Here is a 14,353-nt window from a genome sequence, read left to right on the forward strand (position 1 = left end):
GTTGTTACAGTGCACGTGGGGATATAAAATTACATAGTTTTTTGGAACTCCAGTATCTTACTTAATGCCAGACGGGGTGAATGAAGGATGCAATTTCAGTCCCTACTGAGTACCTTACAGTTTGGAAGTTTAAATTAGGCCTTTATTTCCCTGATCCTACAGTCACTTTGTGGGCAAGACTCCCATTGACTTCAATCTGAAGAATTGCCAGGGTAAAGACATTGGTGTCTTAGTGAAAATAGTAAAAACAAAATCAAAACCTCACCTTTATTGGAAGACTTTCCCTCTGATACAGCATCAAAATAAGTATTTTTATTCTTCAGAGGATGCATCTCCGTGAATCCATTAATTCTTGACTCTTTGGTAACTGGTGTTGAGGTAAAGGTCATCTTGTCCATTATAAATTTTCTGGAGGCAAGGAGAGGTATGCGGAGCAATCCAGAATAGAAGGTAGTAAACTCTCCAGTAGTGCATTTTCATAACTAAACTGAAACCCACAGAAGGGATTTCTAATAGAAATGCTGATATGAAAACATACAGAACAGCTACTTCATGAAAAAAACCACACTTTGATGCTTTACCTGTATTTTCAGATTGTTTTCTCCCTGTATGGTGTTAGCACACCAAGGAAACTTAACATGAAATATGAATTTTAATGTCTTCAGAACTTATTTGCTTCTGTCCCATCTAGAAGTCAAAATTTTGTCTGACAATATAACGCTTACTACATAATTTTCCACTGCAAGCACTAGTGATTTTTCAAATGACTATGAATTCAGATGTAGGAAGGAACATAAGGAGTAAACAGTCTTTTTTTTGTTTGTTTGTTTTTAAATAGAAAAGTAGTATTAGTTTATTAATGAACAGTATTGGTTTATTAATGAAAAATGAACAGTTACATTGACTGTACACAGAAATTACACTTTGTACACTTGTCCATAACAAATATAGAAATAAAACAGTATAACCTTGTCCTTAGCTCAGAGAGGTAGAACTGAAAGTAAATGAACTACTGAGCATGGATACCACAGAAGCACTCAGATACTGTGGTGATGGGAGCAGCTTATGGACCTAAATAAAATAGTATAACTCAATAATAATATAGTAGCAGTGCTTTATAGATTTCTGATACAGATGAACTCTGAAAAGATCTTGAGATCCCTGCCATCTGCAACTGTGGGCTATCTAAACAAAATCATTGCTCAATAGAGTGATTTCAAGCATTTCCACAATGCTGTCTAACTTTAGAGGTACAATGCTGTGGCTGTTGTTTCAGTATTTGTAGTATAAAAACAGAGGATGCAGGATAAAATATTACTCAAGTAATTGTGTACATTTATGAAACTCATAATTTATGCTTTAGTTTAGTATATCACTTAATTGTAACGAGATTATAGTATGAGGTGAACTTAAACCGCAAGTCCGGTTTTGATATTCTTAAGCATACTATAGTTTGAAATCGTTTCTTGCATTTTATTGAGACCTTTCAATGCCCGTTCCTCTTCACTGCTATCTCTATATCTAGTGATTAGTCAAAGAAGTTACCAGGTCTCAATTATATTTAACATCTTTATGTTTTCTTGTAAGTGGTATCTGTTGACAGTTACTTTTTTTTTCTTCTCCCTATCCTTCAGTATTGAAGCAGCTGCTGGTGGAAAGACAGAAGTAATCACCTGTGATGTATTACTTGTTTGCATTGGTCGACGTCCTTTTACTCAGAACCTAGGGCTGGAAGATATTGGAATTGAACTTGATAACAAGGGTAGAATCCCAGTCAATACCAGATTCCAAACCAAAATTCCAAAGTAAGCAAGATGTTTAAAACAATTTTCATTAGTTTCCAAATAGTCACATTTTACTTCACATATTCCTAGCAAAGATAACAGAATTTTTATTTAGCATGAGAGATCTTTTTAAGAAAGAAAGAAAGAAAGAAAGAAAGAGAAAGAAAGAAAAAGGTTAATTACCCTACAAAAATACTACTTTTTGTTTTTAATAGTGGCTGACTATAGTTTAACTTGTTTAAGGAAAGGAAAATTCAAATTTACACTTCCAAATAAATTGCTACCGCCTATAGCGTTTTAGAAGCACAAAGGAGGGAGAGCAGTGTACAGAATTGGGCCTTTAGTTTTCTCTTGGGTTAAATCAGGTCATACATGAAAAGTAAGCATTTCATAAATTACAGTAAAGTTTATAAAGTTATTTGAAAAAATATAACTAGTGCTAATCTATAGAAAATAGCTGTTCAACTTAAATTGGAGGGCTAATCTAGCAAATTAAGTACAGAAGCAATACACATTCGGTAATTATTTTCATCTGTTTTTGTTAGACTTTCTGTTTACAAACATGTTTAAACTACTACATTTATCATATAATATATCTAAAATTCTCCATATGTACTTTTTAAACAGCCATGTTTTGCTCTTTTTCATTTGTCTCAAAGCATCTATGCTATTGGCGATGTAGTTGCTGGGCCAATGTTGGCTCACAAAGCTGAGGATGAAGGCATTATCTGCGCTGAGGGGATAGCTGGAGGCGCAGTTCACATTGACTATAACTGTGTGCCCTCAGTGATTTACACACACCCTGAAGTTGCCTGGGTTGGCAAATCAGAGGAACAGTTGAAAGAGGAGGTACTGTCTGGTTCTCTTTGGATCATATTACTTTAGGGTCTTGGATAAGTTAAAGTAAATGCATTTATGGGTTGTGGCTGCTCTGAATCACCATAGATGTGTGTTCCAAGAAAAATATCATGTATTCACTCTCAGTGCTCTGATTTAATAAGGCTGGTATCTCAGCATCAAACAGGGTTGAGTCATTGTGAAAGTTCACCCATTAGCAATGTGTTATCGAATAGTTGTTAATTGGTGATATTCATCTCTCCCTGTTGCCAACGTTGTGCAAAGCAGATGCAATTCATAACCCGTGAGAAAACTCTTCACAGTTTATAACAAGCTTTTAGTCTGAAATGACATCTTTTTGTGGCTTAATTTTATCACGGGTGTTTGGGGAGATATGTGTTATTACTGAGCAGTGCATTCAGCAGGCGTGTAAGATGCAACTGCATGCAGTGGTTCAAAGCACACTATGCCTAGCATACTGAGTCTACCTGCACAGACATTGGAGGTCTGAAAAGCATCTATTAGGGGAAGAGTCTGCAAGTGCAGATGAGGTCTTAGTGCCATCAAAATGGGATCTGCTTCAGATCTTGTCTTGAAAAGCCACTACTCCTGCTGGAAGTGGGAATACAGCTGGCTCTGTGAATAGGGCACCAGGGATAGTAAATAGTGCCACACCAAAATATTTCCTCTTGCAGTCTCCCTGTTGCTCTCCAAGTGCAACTACTCTGCCCCCAGGCAGGATTGGCTTTGTTCAGGCCTGTAAATGTTAAAAATGTCTTGTCTAGTTGGGAATGCCAGATTATGGGGGTGGGTTGGTTGGTTGTTTTTTTGATAAATTGGCATCTGTATAACACTCCTTTGCAGTAAGAAAATATTTGATTTGAAATAATCACCTGTTCTAATTATTTACATTCGAATTCGTGGTTTCTCTTTAATGATTTTTCCAAACATGAAGCAACAATTTAAGAGCTCTAAACTGGTCTCTTGTGAGAGGTAATTTAAATGGTGCTGAATGTCTTAGTTCATGTCCAAAGTAAGATGGAGCAGTTACTCTTTTACAATTCATGCTAGTGAACTACTGTTCTTGAGTCATGTTTTATCTAATACTGGTAACAGGTGTTAAACATTTGTGAGTGTTTTATGAATGGAGAGCAATGCAAATAGTACAATGTAATAATTGTCAGTCAGGTGGGAACTAACCAAGGGTTTACATTAGTCAAATAGGTCATCTAAGCTGCAGTTTCAAGTGAAAAATGAAGTATACCTGAATTTATGAATGTGTACAAATATAATTTATGCTGAGTATATTCGATGGTAGCACCGTAGAGCAGGAACTGTCTTCTATGTATTTGAACAGTGTCTGCACAATAAAACTTCCACCCACTCCTGCAATATACACATTCACTAGTCCTTTGTGTTTCTGCAGTACACTGTGTAAATTGTCAGTGACCCATACTTATATTCTATAGGGGACAGAATACAAAATTGGAAAGTTTCCATTTGCTGCTAACAGCAGAGCTAAGACTAATGCTGACACAGATGGCTTGGTGAAGATACTTAGTCAGAAAACAACAGACAGGATGCTGGGCGCTCACATTCTAGGCGCAGTGAGTATTATAAAAGATGGGAACCTCTTTCCCAGTTTCTCGGCTCCAATGGTGATAACTTATAAATTAAGAATTGTGTTTTTGTATATCTGAAAAATGTTAATCTTCTAGTTACCAGGTTTTGAGAGGCATTAGTCAACCTAAAAGCTCAGCTAAATCCATTATTTTTCCTTCCAAAAAAAAGAAAAAAAAAATCAGGCCAAGCTTTGAGTCTCTTGAAGTCATTGTATTTAGTATTTATTTTACATACTTTATTAACTCTGAATTAGACCTCATCATTTTCTGGCCAAGGAAGGCTGGATGCCACTTCTTTTTGGGTTAATCAGGTCTTCTCCTTGAGTCTCCAGGAGGGGGCGGTACAGAACAATGTGAAGTGTTGATCCATGCCATGGAAACTGAGCTAGCATCTCAAACAATAACCACCAAGAGAAGCATGGGTCAGAATGACATTTCTTTTGCCTTCCTGGCAATTTGTATACAATTGGGGTATTGTTCACCACTGCCATCAATATCAAGAGCGAGTTTTTGGTTGAATGTACACTTGCATTCTGTCATTATTTACTCTGGTGTGAATTATTATAGCAGTCCAAGGTAGTCCGATGTATAGAACAGTGCAACTGTTTTGTATTTTTATCCTTTCTCAACTATACTGTGTATGTGTGACAGGTGTGGGTAGAGTCACTGACTAAATTAACCAGATTCTAATACTTAGCACTGCTGAATATGATTAGTTTTTTAGCAAAAGACAAAGCCTACAGGCAAGCTGGCTGTTTCATAGCCAGCTAGTAAGTTAGAAAAGCTTATGCATAGATTACATGTCTTTGCAATTGTACAGTTTGCACTAATTATACATGTGTTACTTACAGGGTGCTGGGGAGATGGTTAATGAAGCTGCTCTTGCTATGGAATATGGAGCATCATGTGAAGATGTAGCCAGAGTTTGCCATGCCCATCCAGTAAGTTGGCATTAAGTAATTTATCATTCTGTAATTTTTTTCTTAGTGTTTGGTGTATAGCATATACAGTTACATAGGAGTTAAATACTTGTTCCCTCATTCTGTTCTAATGACTTTTACCTTTGTTTTTGCTTCCTACAGACTGTCTCGGAAGCCTTCAGGGAAGCAAACCTAGCAGCATCTTTCGGCAAAGCTATCAACTTCTAAAATGCAAGCACAATCGTTTGTACATATATAGCACATTTCTTCTGAAAATGGACTGTTGGCTTTTGCAGAAGACTGGGTCTTTGAGTATTTCTAGAACTGAATTAAGTGAATTTCTTTTGTTTAAACATCAATTATTTAAACACATTTGGTTTGGAACAAGTGGAATTATCCAGTCGCTGTATATTAATACACTTAGAAACTTGTTTGTGCATCATGGGTATTTCGGAAAACAAGCTTAAGAGTCAACAATTAAAAAAACCCAACACGTCACTGTTGCACAGCATAATGAGGAACGCTGGCCACAACTCATGGCTAATACCGTCCTGGTATCTGGTATATTCTTATTTGAAATACTGATATTCCAGTGGAATGCTGGCACTTAAAAATGCCACTGTCACCTGTGCACAAAGACGTTGTGGCATTCTTTTATGTGAAATCTTTCACTATATATTAACTCTTTTTTTCCCCCTGAAATGCAGAAACCAAACCTTTTGGTTACTTTGTTCTAGTAGAGTTGGGATTACTTGGATGAGGCTATTTACTGCGGGTGAATTGAAGCTTATCTTTATTTGTAGAAAGCTAGTCTGGCAGTGTTTGTACCCTTTATCTTCATGCATCATGTTTTCATATTGAAAACATGTCTGTAAAATTCTGTTTTAACTTGCAAAAAAAATCAAGCGATTATGAAGAAATTAAAATTCAGGGGAGGAAAATTAACTGAATGTTATTGCCACATAGGGTAATCGTATCAGTCTTCTCATTTCTAAGGAATTTTCATCATTCAGAGATGGTTAAAATTATCCTGAAGTGCTTTAAAAACATACCTTTGTGGAAGGCTAAGCAACATTAGATCTAAGTGCAGTGGCACCCTGCACAAAGATGGGGTTAGGCACCTCTCTGCTCTTTCCAAACATACTGGCTGCAGTGGTGCCATGTCAGTTCCCCAGCAGATTCTAGGGTGCTTTTTTCCCTCCTTTTCATTTCTGTTTTGTCTGTTCTCTCCTCTGCTGTTTAAAATCTGTTTTCCTGCAGCAGGAATGTTTCATATTTTGGCTGGGGAATTCAAGTGTTTGTAGGTGGCTTGACCGAGAGCTTGATATAGAAGGGTTAGTTTCCTTTATTAAGCTCTTGAGTTCCTCTCTGCAGCTAGCTCCATGCACTCCTTATTGTGGTTCCCTCAGCTCGTCTGCACTGAGGATTTTCTGAAATTCTCCTACCATTGCTCTAGCACAGGCTCCGCTTCACTGGTGCAAGGGCAGACTGGCTGTTGGTGTTTTTACCACCAGGTCATCAGAACTGGTCTAGAGCTGCACTACTGATGGGAGAATTTCTGGAGACCCATGTAATGCATGTGCCTGTCTATCCCCAAAACCAGCCAAGCTCTTATGTGCAGGGGATAGATAATTGCTGGGTATGAATGAATGAAATGCACAAATGGATAAGCCAATTAGTCTATCACTGTGGACTGCTGCAGTTCGCACAATGATTTTGTGTGAGGGAAACTGCCCAAGTGTAGCAACTTGTTCGTTTTCCTTGTGGGCTTCATTCCTTCATTTACTGGGCTCTTGTTTTGTCCTGATCCCCAAAGCATAAATTTGATAGGTCTTGGTGTCAGCTGCAGTCATTGCTTCTAAACCCTAATAGGAGGGAACATGCTCAGGTGATGCTTTTTAAAAAAAAACAAAAAACTAGAGCTGCTCAACTTTGTGTTTGCATGATGAGACTTTTGGTAGCTATATCCTCCAGCTACTGATCTCTGTATTGATTTGTTCTCTGTTGAATAATGGCAATATGATCAGCATTTGGTTACTCAGTATTTTTAGGAAACTGTAAACAATAGCAAAACTCTGAAATTAATATGCTTTTCTGTCTCTTCTGACCTGTCTTCAGTATGTTGCGGAGGTGGATTGAGGCTATCTCAGTGTTCTGAGCTGACTGAATGCACCCATGAGTTGGTGAGAGAGCCAGAATAAACGGGGGTTTACGTGGAGGTGATAGCAAGGAGTCCCCGAGGGAAGCAAAGATTAAGTGTGTTTTGTGAAACTGGGGAGGGAGGAAGAAAGATCTGGGACACCTGGAATGGAAAAAAAAGCCTTACATTTTAGTGGATCCAGGACACATTTACTTCTAATCCACCTCTGTCTTTTGGATAAATTCTTTGGAGTCGTCCCCTGGCATATTGCAAGCTTTCTATATGTCCCTTCTGCAGCATGCCTGCTCTCTACTTACTAGAGCTGGCCAAAACAATGGGAAACTTTTTCACAAAATCTTGTGAAAAACTCATGTTTTTTTTTTTTTTTTAAGGTCTCTCTGCCTGTTTGAACACCAGCGTGAATTTTTCCACATATTTCATCTTGTTTTTGTCAAAACAGAAAACTTAGGAAATTGACTAGCTCTACTACTTACTAATTTGTTTGGAGGTCTGGTTTTCCCTGACCTCTCTAAATAAATAAAATTCAAGCCCTCACATCTTGTTAATGTATCGTTCTTCTCTCTCCATGCCATTCTCCCGCAACTACTCATACAAAGGAATATTTTTAAAGGGTAGAGAAGTAAAATGAGAATACTAAGAACCACCTTTAAAGGAATGACTGACAGCAGGTCTGTATGCTTCAGCACTGTTCTAACAAATGCCTGATGTTGGCAAGAAATTAAACACAATGTGAGAACTTGATACATACAACAACAAAAAACCTTGCAGATTACATTGCTGTAAGTATCCAATTTAAGTGGGAATAGAGATTGGAGTAAAACTTATTTAGCTGAACTTATTTTTCCTGCCAAAAATAGTTGTTTCAGTGCCATACAATGGAGATCTTGAGTCAAACTCTGATTTTCACCAACATTAGTTAAAGTATTAGTGAGTGAAGCATAGTTATGTCTTGACTACCAAAATATGCAGTGCATGTAGTTACACATTTTGGAAAGTCTTAGTAGGAGATGGCTGCTATATAGCCATGTACTTGAGAATTTCTCAAATATGTAACAGTTTTAAACAAACTGAAGCCGAGGGAAAAATTTATGACTGGCAGTATGTTTTAATAGACTTCCCTAAATTCATGTATGCAGTGTTGTATGGAGCCAGGTGGTCCCACGATATGAGAGATGAAGAGTTCTTTGTAAGCTCAAAAGCTTTTCTCCCCCCGAGAGAAGCTGGTCCAGTAAAAGAGATTACCTCACCCACTTGCTAAACTCATGCTGCAGTCAAGAAGGATACTGGCTAACATGGTTGAAGACCACATTGACTGCTGCAAACATTTTCAAATGACTGAAGCAGGATTTTCTTGTATATGTTTCTAATACTCATCGCTTTGTCTTTCAATCTTTATACCTGTACAGTGCAGGCTACCAGTGTTTGTTTGTGTGCATTAGTCTTTAGGCATTGTGGGCTCTGCCCTCTATTGCAGAGAAAACCAAGATGTGCTACAACTAGGCCTCTGTACAAAGGCAAATGGGCAAATTCATTTAAAGGATGGTGAAGCCATTCACATGATTTGGTATCTTTTTTGATAAAGTTTTGGTCCCAGAAGCTCATCTTGTCCTGTGTTCTTTATGGAAAAAGAGGTTGGACACTGTGGTGCTAGAAATCCAAACTGGTCTCAATACTGACTTTTTCAACCTACATGAGAAACATTGTTTGTGAACAATGAAGTGAAACTTGTGTGTCAAAACTACCAGCTAATTTGAATTTAAGTGAACATCCTGTAGAAAGTAAGTATTCAAATAGAAATGCTGACTAGTAAAACAGCTTCCCCCCACAACTTAGGCCTGGTCTACACTACGGGTTTAGGTCGACTTTAGCGGCGTTAAACCGAATTAAGCCTGGACACGTCCACACAACGAAGCCCTTTCTTTCGACTTAAAGGGTCCTTTAAACCGGTTTCTTTACACCACCTCTGACGAGGGGATTAGCGATAAAACCGGTCTTTGCGGGTCGGAATTGGGGTAGTGTGGACGGAATTCGACGTTATTGGCCTCCGGGAGCTATCCCACAGTGCTTCATTGTGACCGCTCTGGACAGCACTCTCAACTCAGATGCACTGACCAGGTAGACAGGAAAAGACCCGCGAAGGTTTGAATTTCATTTCCTGTTTGCCCAGCGTGGAGAGCACAGGTGACCCCGCAGAGCTCATCAGCACAGGTAACCGTGATGGAGTCCTCCCAGGATCGCAAAAGAGCTCCAGCATGGACCGAACGGGAGGTACGAGATCTGCTCGCCATATGGGGAGATGAAGCAGTGATAGCTGAACTCCGTAGCAGTAAAAGAAATGGAAAAGTATTAGAAAAGATCTCCAAGGCCATGAAGGACCGAGGCCATAACAGGGACACACAGCAGTGCCGCGTGAAAATTAAGGAGCTACGGCAAGCTTACCACAAAGCCAGAGAAGCAAACGGAAGGTCCGGGGCAGAGCCGCAAACTTGCCGCTACTACGCGGAGCTGCATGCGATCCTAGGGGGTGCAGCCACCACTACCCCAACCGTGTGCTATGACTCTCTCACTGGAGAAACACACAGGGAAGACGGTTCGGGGAACGAGGAGGATGATGACGATGGAGGTACTGTAGGTAGCTCACAGCAGCAAGGAAGCGGAGAAACCGGTTTCCCCAACAGCCAGGATATGTTTGTGACCCTGGACCTGGAACCAGTAACCCCCGAACTCACCCAAGACCCTCAGGGCACACAGGAGACCTCTAGTGAGTGTAACTTTGTAACTATTTGTAAACATTACAAAAAAAAAGCAAGCGTGTTTAATGATTACTTTGCCCTGGCAATCGCGGCCAGTACATCTACTGGAAAAGTCTGTTAACGTGTATGGGGATGGAGCGGAAATCCTCCAGGGACATCTCCAGAAAGCTCTCCTGGTTGAAATGGGGTGATTTTATTAAGGGGACATTCAGAGGCGCCCGTTCCTGCTCTTCTGACCAGAAATGTTCCCCGCTGTTAACCACGCGGTGGGGGGAGGGGTGAAGTGATCATCCCAGAGAATCGTGTGTGTGTGTGGGGCGGGGGGGTTTACTTGTGTTTGTGCCGCATGTTAACCGGGAAACCGCAGCCACTCCTTTTACATTGAAACCCCATTTTAAATGGACAACCCAATTCATCCTTGATATGGGAAATGCGCTGCTGTTTGCAACCTTTCCCGCATGTTAAGAAGGTTAAAAAAGCCAAAACACTGTGGCCTACGATGGCTGCCTGCAAGCCGAAATATGCGACCTTGTAATGAAAGAGTGTACCCATTGTTCTCTAAAATGTGTCTTTTTTAACCACCTCTCCCTTCTCCTCCGCCAGCTGCAAATGTTTCTCCTTCGCAGAGGCTCGTGAACATTAGAAAGAGAAAACGTAGGACGAGGGACGAGATGTTCACGGAGCTGCAGATGTCCGCCCAGGCTGATAGAGCACAGCAGAATGCGTGGAGGCAGTCAATGACGGAGATGAGAAAAGCCCAATATGAACGAGAGGAGAGGTGGCGGGCTGAATCGCGGGAAGAACAGAGCAAGTGGCGGGCTGAAGACGATAGGTGGCGTCAGCTTGCAGACAGACGGCAAGAGGCAATGCTCCGTCTGCTGGAGCATCAAACTGATATGCTCGAGCGTATGGTTGAGTTGCAGGAAAGGCAGCAGGAGCAGAGACCGCCGCTACAGCCCCTGTGTAACCAACAGCCCTCCTCCCCAAGTTCCATAGCCTCCTCACCCAGACGCCCAAGAACACGGTGGGGGGGCCTCCGTCCACCCAGTCACTCCACCCCAGATGATCGCCCAAGCATCAGAAGGCTGGCCTTCAATAAGAGTTAAAGTTTTAAAATGCAGTGTGTCCTTTTCCATCCCTCCTCCCCCACCCATCCCAGGCTACCTTGGCAATTATCCCCCTACCTCTGTAAGGAACTAATAAAGAATGCATGAATGTTAAAAAAAAATGACTTTATTGCCTCTGCAAGCGGGAGGGGAGGGTGGGGTGGGGTGGTTGGTTTACAGGGAAGTAGAGTGAACCGGGTCGGTGGGGGGGGTTTGGAGGGTTCATCAAGGAGAAACAAACAGAAGTTTCACACAGTAGCCTGGCCAGTCACAAAACTCGTTTTCAAAGCTTCTCTGATGCGCACCGCGCCCTGCTGTGCTCCTCTAACCGCCCTGGTGTCTGGCTGCGCGTAATCAGCGGCCAGGCGAGTTGCCTCAACCTCCCACCCCGCCATAAAGGTCTCCCCCTTACTCTCACAGATATTGTGGAGCGCACAGCAAGTAGCAATAACAATGGGGATATTCTTTTCGCTGAGGTCTGAGCGAGTCAGTAAGCTGCGCCAGCGCGCTTTTAAACGTCCAAATGCACATTCCACCACCATTCGGCACTTGCTCAGCCTGTAGTTGAACAGGTCCTGACTCCTGTCCAGGCTGCCTGTGTACGGCTTCATGAGCCATGGCATTAAGGGGTAGGCTGGGTCCCCAAGGATCACGATAGGCATTTCAACATCCCCAATGGTCACTTTCTGGTCCGGGAAGAAAGTCCCTTCCTCCAGCTTTCGAAACAGAGCAGAGTTCCTGAAGACGCGAGCATCATGTACCTTTCCCGGCCATCCCACGTTGATGTTGGTGAAACGTCCCTTGTGATCCACCAGGGCTTGCAGCAGCATTGAAAAGTACCCCTTGCGGTTTATGTAGTCGGTGGCTTGGTGCTCCGGTGACAAGATAGGGATATGGGTTCCGTCTATGGCCCCGCCACAGTTTGGGAATCCCATTTCAGCAAAACCATCCACTATTGACTGCACGTTGCCCAGAGTCACTACCCTTGCTATCACCAGGTCTTTCATTGCCCTGGCAAATTGGATCACAGCAGCCCCCACTGTAGATTTGCCCACTCCAAATTGATTCCCGACTGACCGGTAGCTGTCTGGCGTTGCAAGCTTCCACAGGGCTATCGCCACTCGCTTCTCAACTGTGAGGGCTGCTCTCATCTTGGTATCCTGGCGTTTCAGGGCAGGGGACAGCAAGTCACAAAGTTCCATGAAAGTGCCCTTACGCATGCGAAAGTTTCGCAGCCACTGGGAATCGTCCCATACCTGCAGCACGATGCGGTCCCACCAGTCTGTGCTTGTTTCCCGGGCCCAGAATCGGCGTTCCACGGCATCAACCTGCCCCAGTGACACCATGATTTCCACATTGCTGGTGCCTGTGCCTTGTGAGAGGTCTATGTCCATGTCAATTTCCTCATCACTCTCGTCGCCGCGCTGCAATCGCCTCCTCGCCTGGTCCGGGTTTCGCCTTGGCATGTCCTGGCTCTGCATATACTCCAGGACAATGCGCGTGGTGTTCATAGTGCTCATAATTGCCGCGGTGATCTGAGCGGGCTCCATGATCCCAGTGCTAGCTATGGCGCCTGGTCAGAAAAAAGGCGCGAAAGTAGTATCTGATGGACCAGGAGAAGGAGGGAGGGCGGGAGGGAGGGAGGGCCGAGTGACGACATGGCGTACAGGTACAGGAACAGGGAGAAACACAAACAACTGTCACACAGAATGGTCCCCCCAAAGATTAAAATGAAAACCCTGGGCTTAGCAGGCCATTGATTTCACGGAGGAAGGGGAAGCATATGAATACAGAACAAATCTATTTTTTACATCTTAAGGTGGCAGCCGACGGTGCAGCATGAGTGACAGCCATACCAGTACGACGATGACGGATACCAATCATAAAATACCATCATCTGCCAAAAGGCAAGGGGCTGCTGCTGTGTAGCAATGCAGCCCCACGTCTGCCAGCCCCACGTCCGCCAGCACCCAGCATCGCCCTCGGCCTCTTCTGGGTGCTTAGCAGACAATACTGGGCAATTGGCAGAAAATAGTATATTACGACTGGTAGCCATCATCATCGAAACAGTAGCATGTCTGCCCAGGTGGCCATGATTGACAGCCACACCAATACGATGACGACGGATACCAGTCATAATATACCATCGCCTGGCAAGGGGCTGGTGCAATGCAGCCCTACGGCTGCCAGCCCCATGGCTATCACTCATGCTACACCGTCTACCGCCAAAAGGCAGTTAGCAGCTGCTGCTGTGTAGCAATGCAGTCCCACGTCTGCCAGCACCCAGAGGACATATGGTGACGGTGAGCTCAGCTGAGCTGAGCGGGCTCCATGCTTGCCGTGATATGTTGTCTGCACAGGTAACCCAGGTAAAAAGGCGCGAATCTATTGTCTGCGTTGCTGTGACGAGGGGGGAGGGGCCTGACGACATGTACCCAGAACCGCCCGCGACACTGTTTTGCATCATCCGGGCATTGGGATCTCAACCCAGAATTCAAAGAAAAGGCGCGAACCGCTTCTCGGCTCTCTGAGCTGTGGCGCAAACGTAGTATCTGACGGACTAGGGGAAGGAGGGAGGGGGGCCGAGTGACGACATGGCGTACAGGCACAGGGAATTAAAATCAAGAACGGTGGCTGTGCATCAGGGAGAAACACAAACAACTGTCACACAGAATGTTCCCCCCAAAGATTAAACTGAAAACCCTGGGCTTAGCAGGCCGTTGATTTGACGGAGGGAGGGGGAAGCAAATGAATACAGAGCAAATCTATTTTTTACATCTTAAGACGACGGTGCAGCGTGACTGATAGCCCTCGGCATCTTTCTGGGTGCTTGGCAGCAAATACGGGGCGGCGTATGACGATGGTCTTCAGGCCTATTGCACAATCGGCTGCTCGGGGAAGACTCTGCTAATGTGCGATGACCCGACTTGTAATAGGACGGCTAATAGTCGTAATACACCATTTACTGCCAAAAGGCAAGCCCCACGGCTGCCAGCACCCAGATCGCCGATGAAGGCTACCAGTCTACTGCACCGTCTACCGCCAAAAGGCAGTTAGCAGCTGCTGCTGTGCAGCAATGCAGTCCCACGTCTGCCGACACCCAGAGGACATATGGTGACGGTGAGCTCAGCTGAGCGGGCTCCATGTTGTCTGCACAGGTAACTCAGGTA

General features: G+C 43.3%; 2 protein-coding genes across 4 annotated transcripts in view; both read left to right on the plus strand.

Moving 5' to 3' along the window:
- Positions 1 to 14,353, plus strand: part of DLD (dihydrolipoamide dehydrogenase) — a 55,349-nt gene that overhangs the window by 28,222 nt on the left and 12,774 nt on the right. Inside the window, exons 10-15 of one of the 3 annotated variants that reach the window (XM_024110206.3) lie at positions 1,635 to 1,805; positions 2,444 to 2,633; positions 4,091 to 4,228; positions 5,095 to 5,184; positions 5,326 to 5,394; positions 7,696 to 8,920. In XM_024110206.3, the coding sequence (XP_023965974.2) occupies positions 1,635 to 1,805; positions 2,444 to 2,633; positions 4,091 to 4,228; positions 5,095 to 5,184; positions 5,326 to 5,391 (655 nt within the window). In that variant the 3' untranslated portion in view covers positions 5,392 to 5,394; positions 7,696 to 8,920. Of the gene's footprint in view, positions 1 to 1,634; positions 1,806 to 2,443; positions 2,634 to 4,090; positions 4,229 to 5,094; positions 5,185 to 5,325; positions 7,263 to 7,695; positions 8,921 to 14,353 lie in introns of those variants that run through there. The other 2 variants (XM_008173648.4, XM_005292341.4) reach the window with 2 other exon arrangements.
- On the plus strand, positions 9,404 to 11,305 carry LOC135974685 (uncharacterized). The gene is made up of 2 exons (XM_065563145.1): positions 9,404 to 10,085; positions 10,681 to 11,305. Exons 1-2 carry the CDS (start codon positions 9,542 to 9,544, stop codon positions 11,181 to 11,183), a joined length of 1,047 nt encoding a protein of 348 aa, XP_065419217.1. The 5' UTR covers positions 9,404 to 9,541; the 3' UTR covers positions 11,184 to 11,305.

Source organism: Chrysemys picta, chromosome 1, assembly GCF_011386835.1.
Source record: "Chrysemys picta bellii isolate R12L10 chromosome 1, ASM1138683v2, whole genome shotgun sequence".
Lineage (NCBI taxonomy): Eukaryota > Metazoa > Chordata > Testudines > Emydidae > Chrysemys > Chrysemys picta.

Coding starts and splice junctions, on each gene's coding strand:
- LOC135974685 (XM_065563145.1), top strand. CDS start 9,542: ATGGAGTCCTCCCAGGATCGCAAAAGAGCTCCAGCATGGACCGAACGG. Junction 10,086..10,680: donor GGGCACACAGGAGACCTCTA/GTGAGTGTAACT, acceptor CTCCTCCGCCAG/CTGCAAATGTTTCTCCTTCG.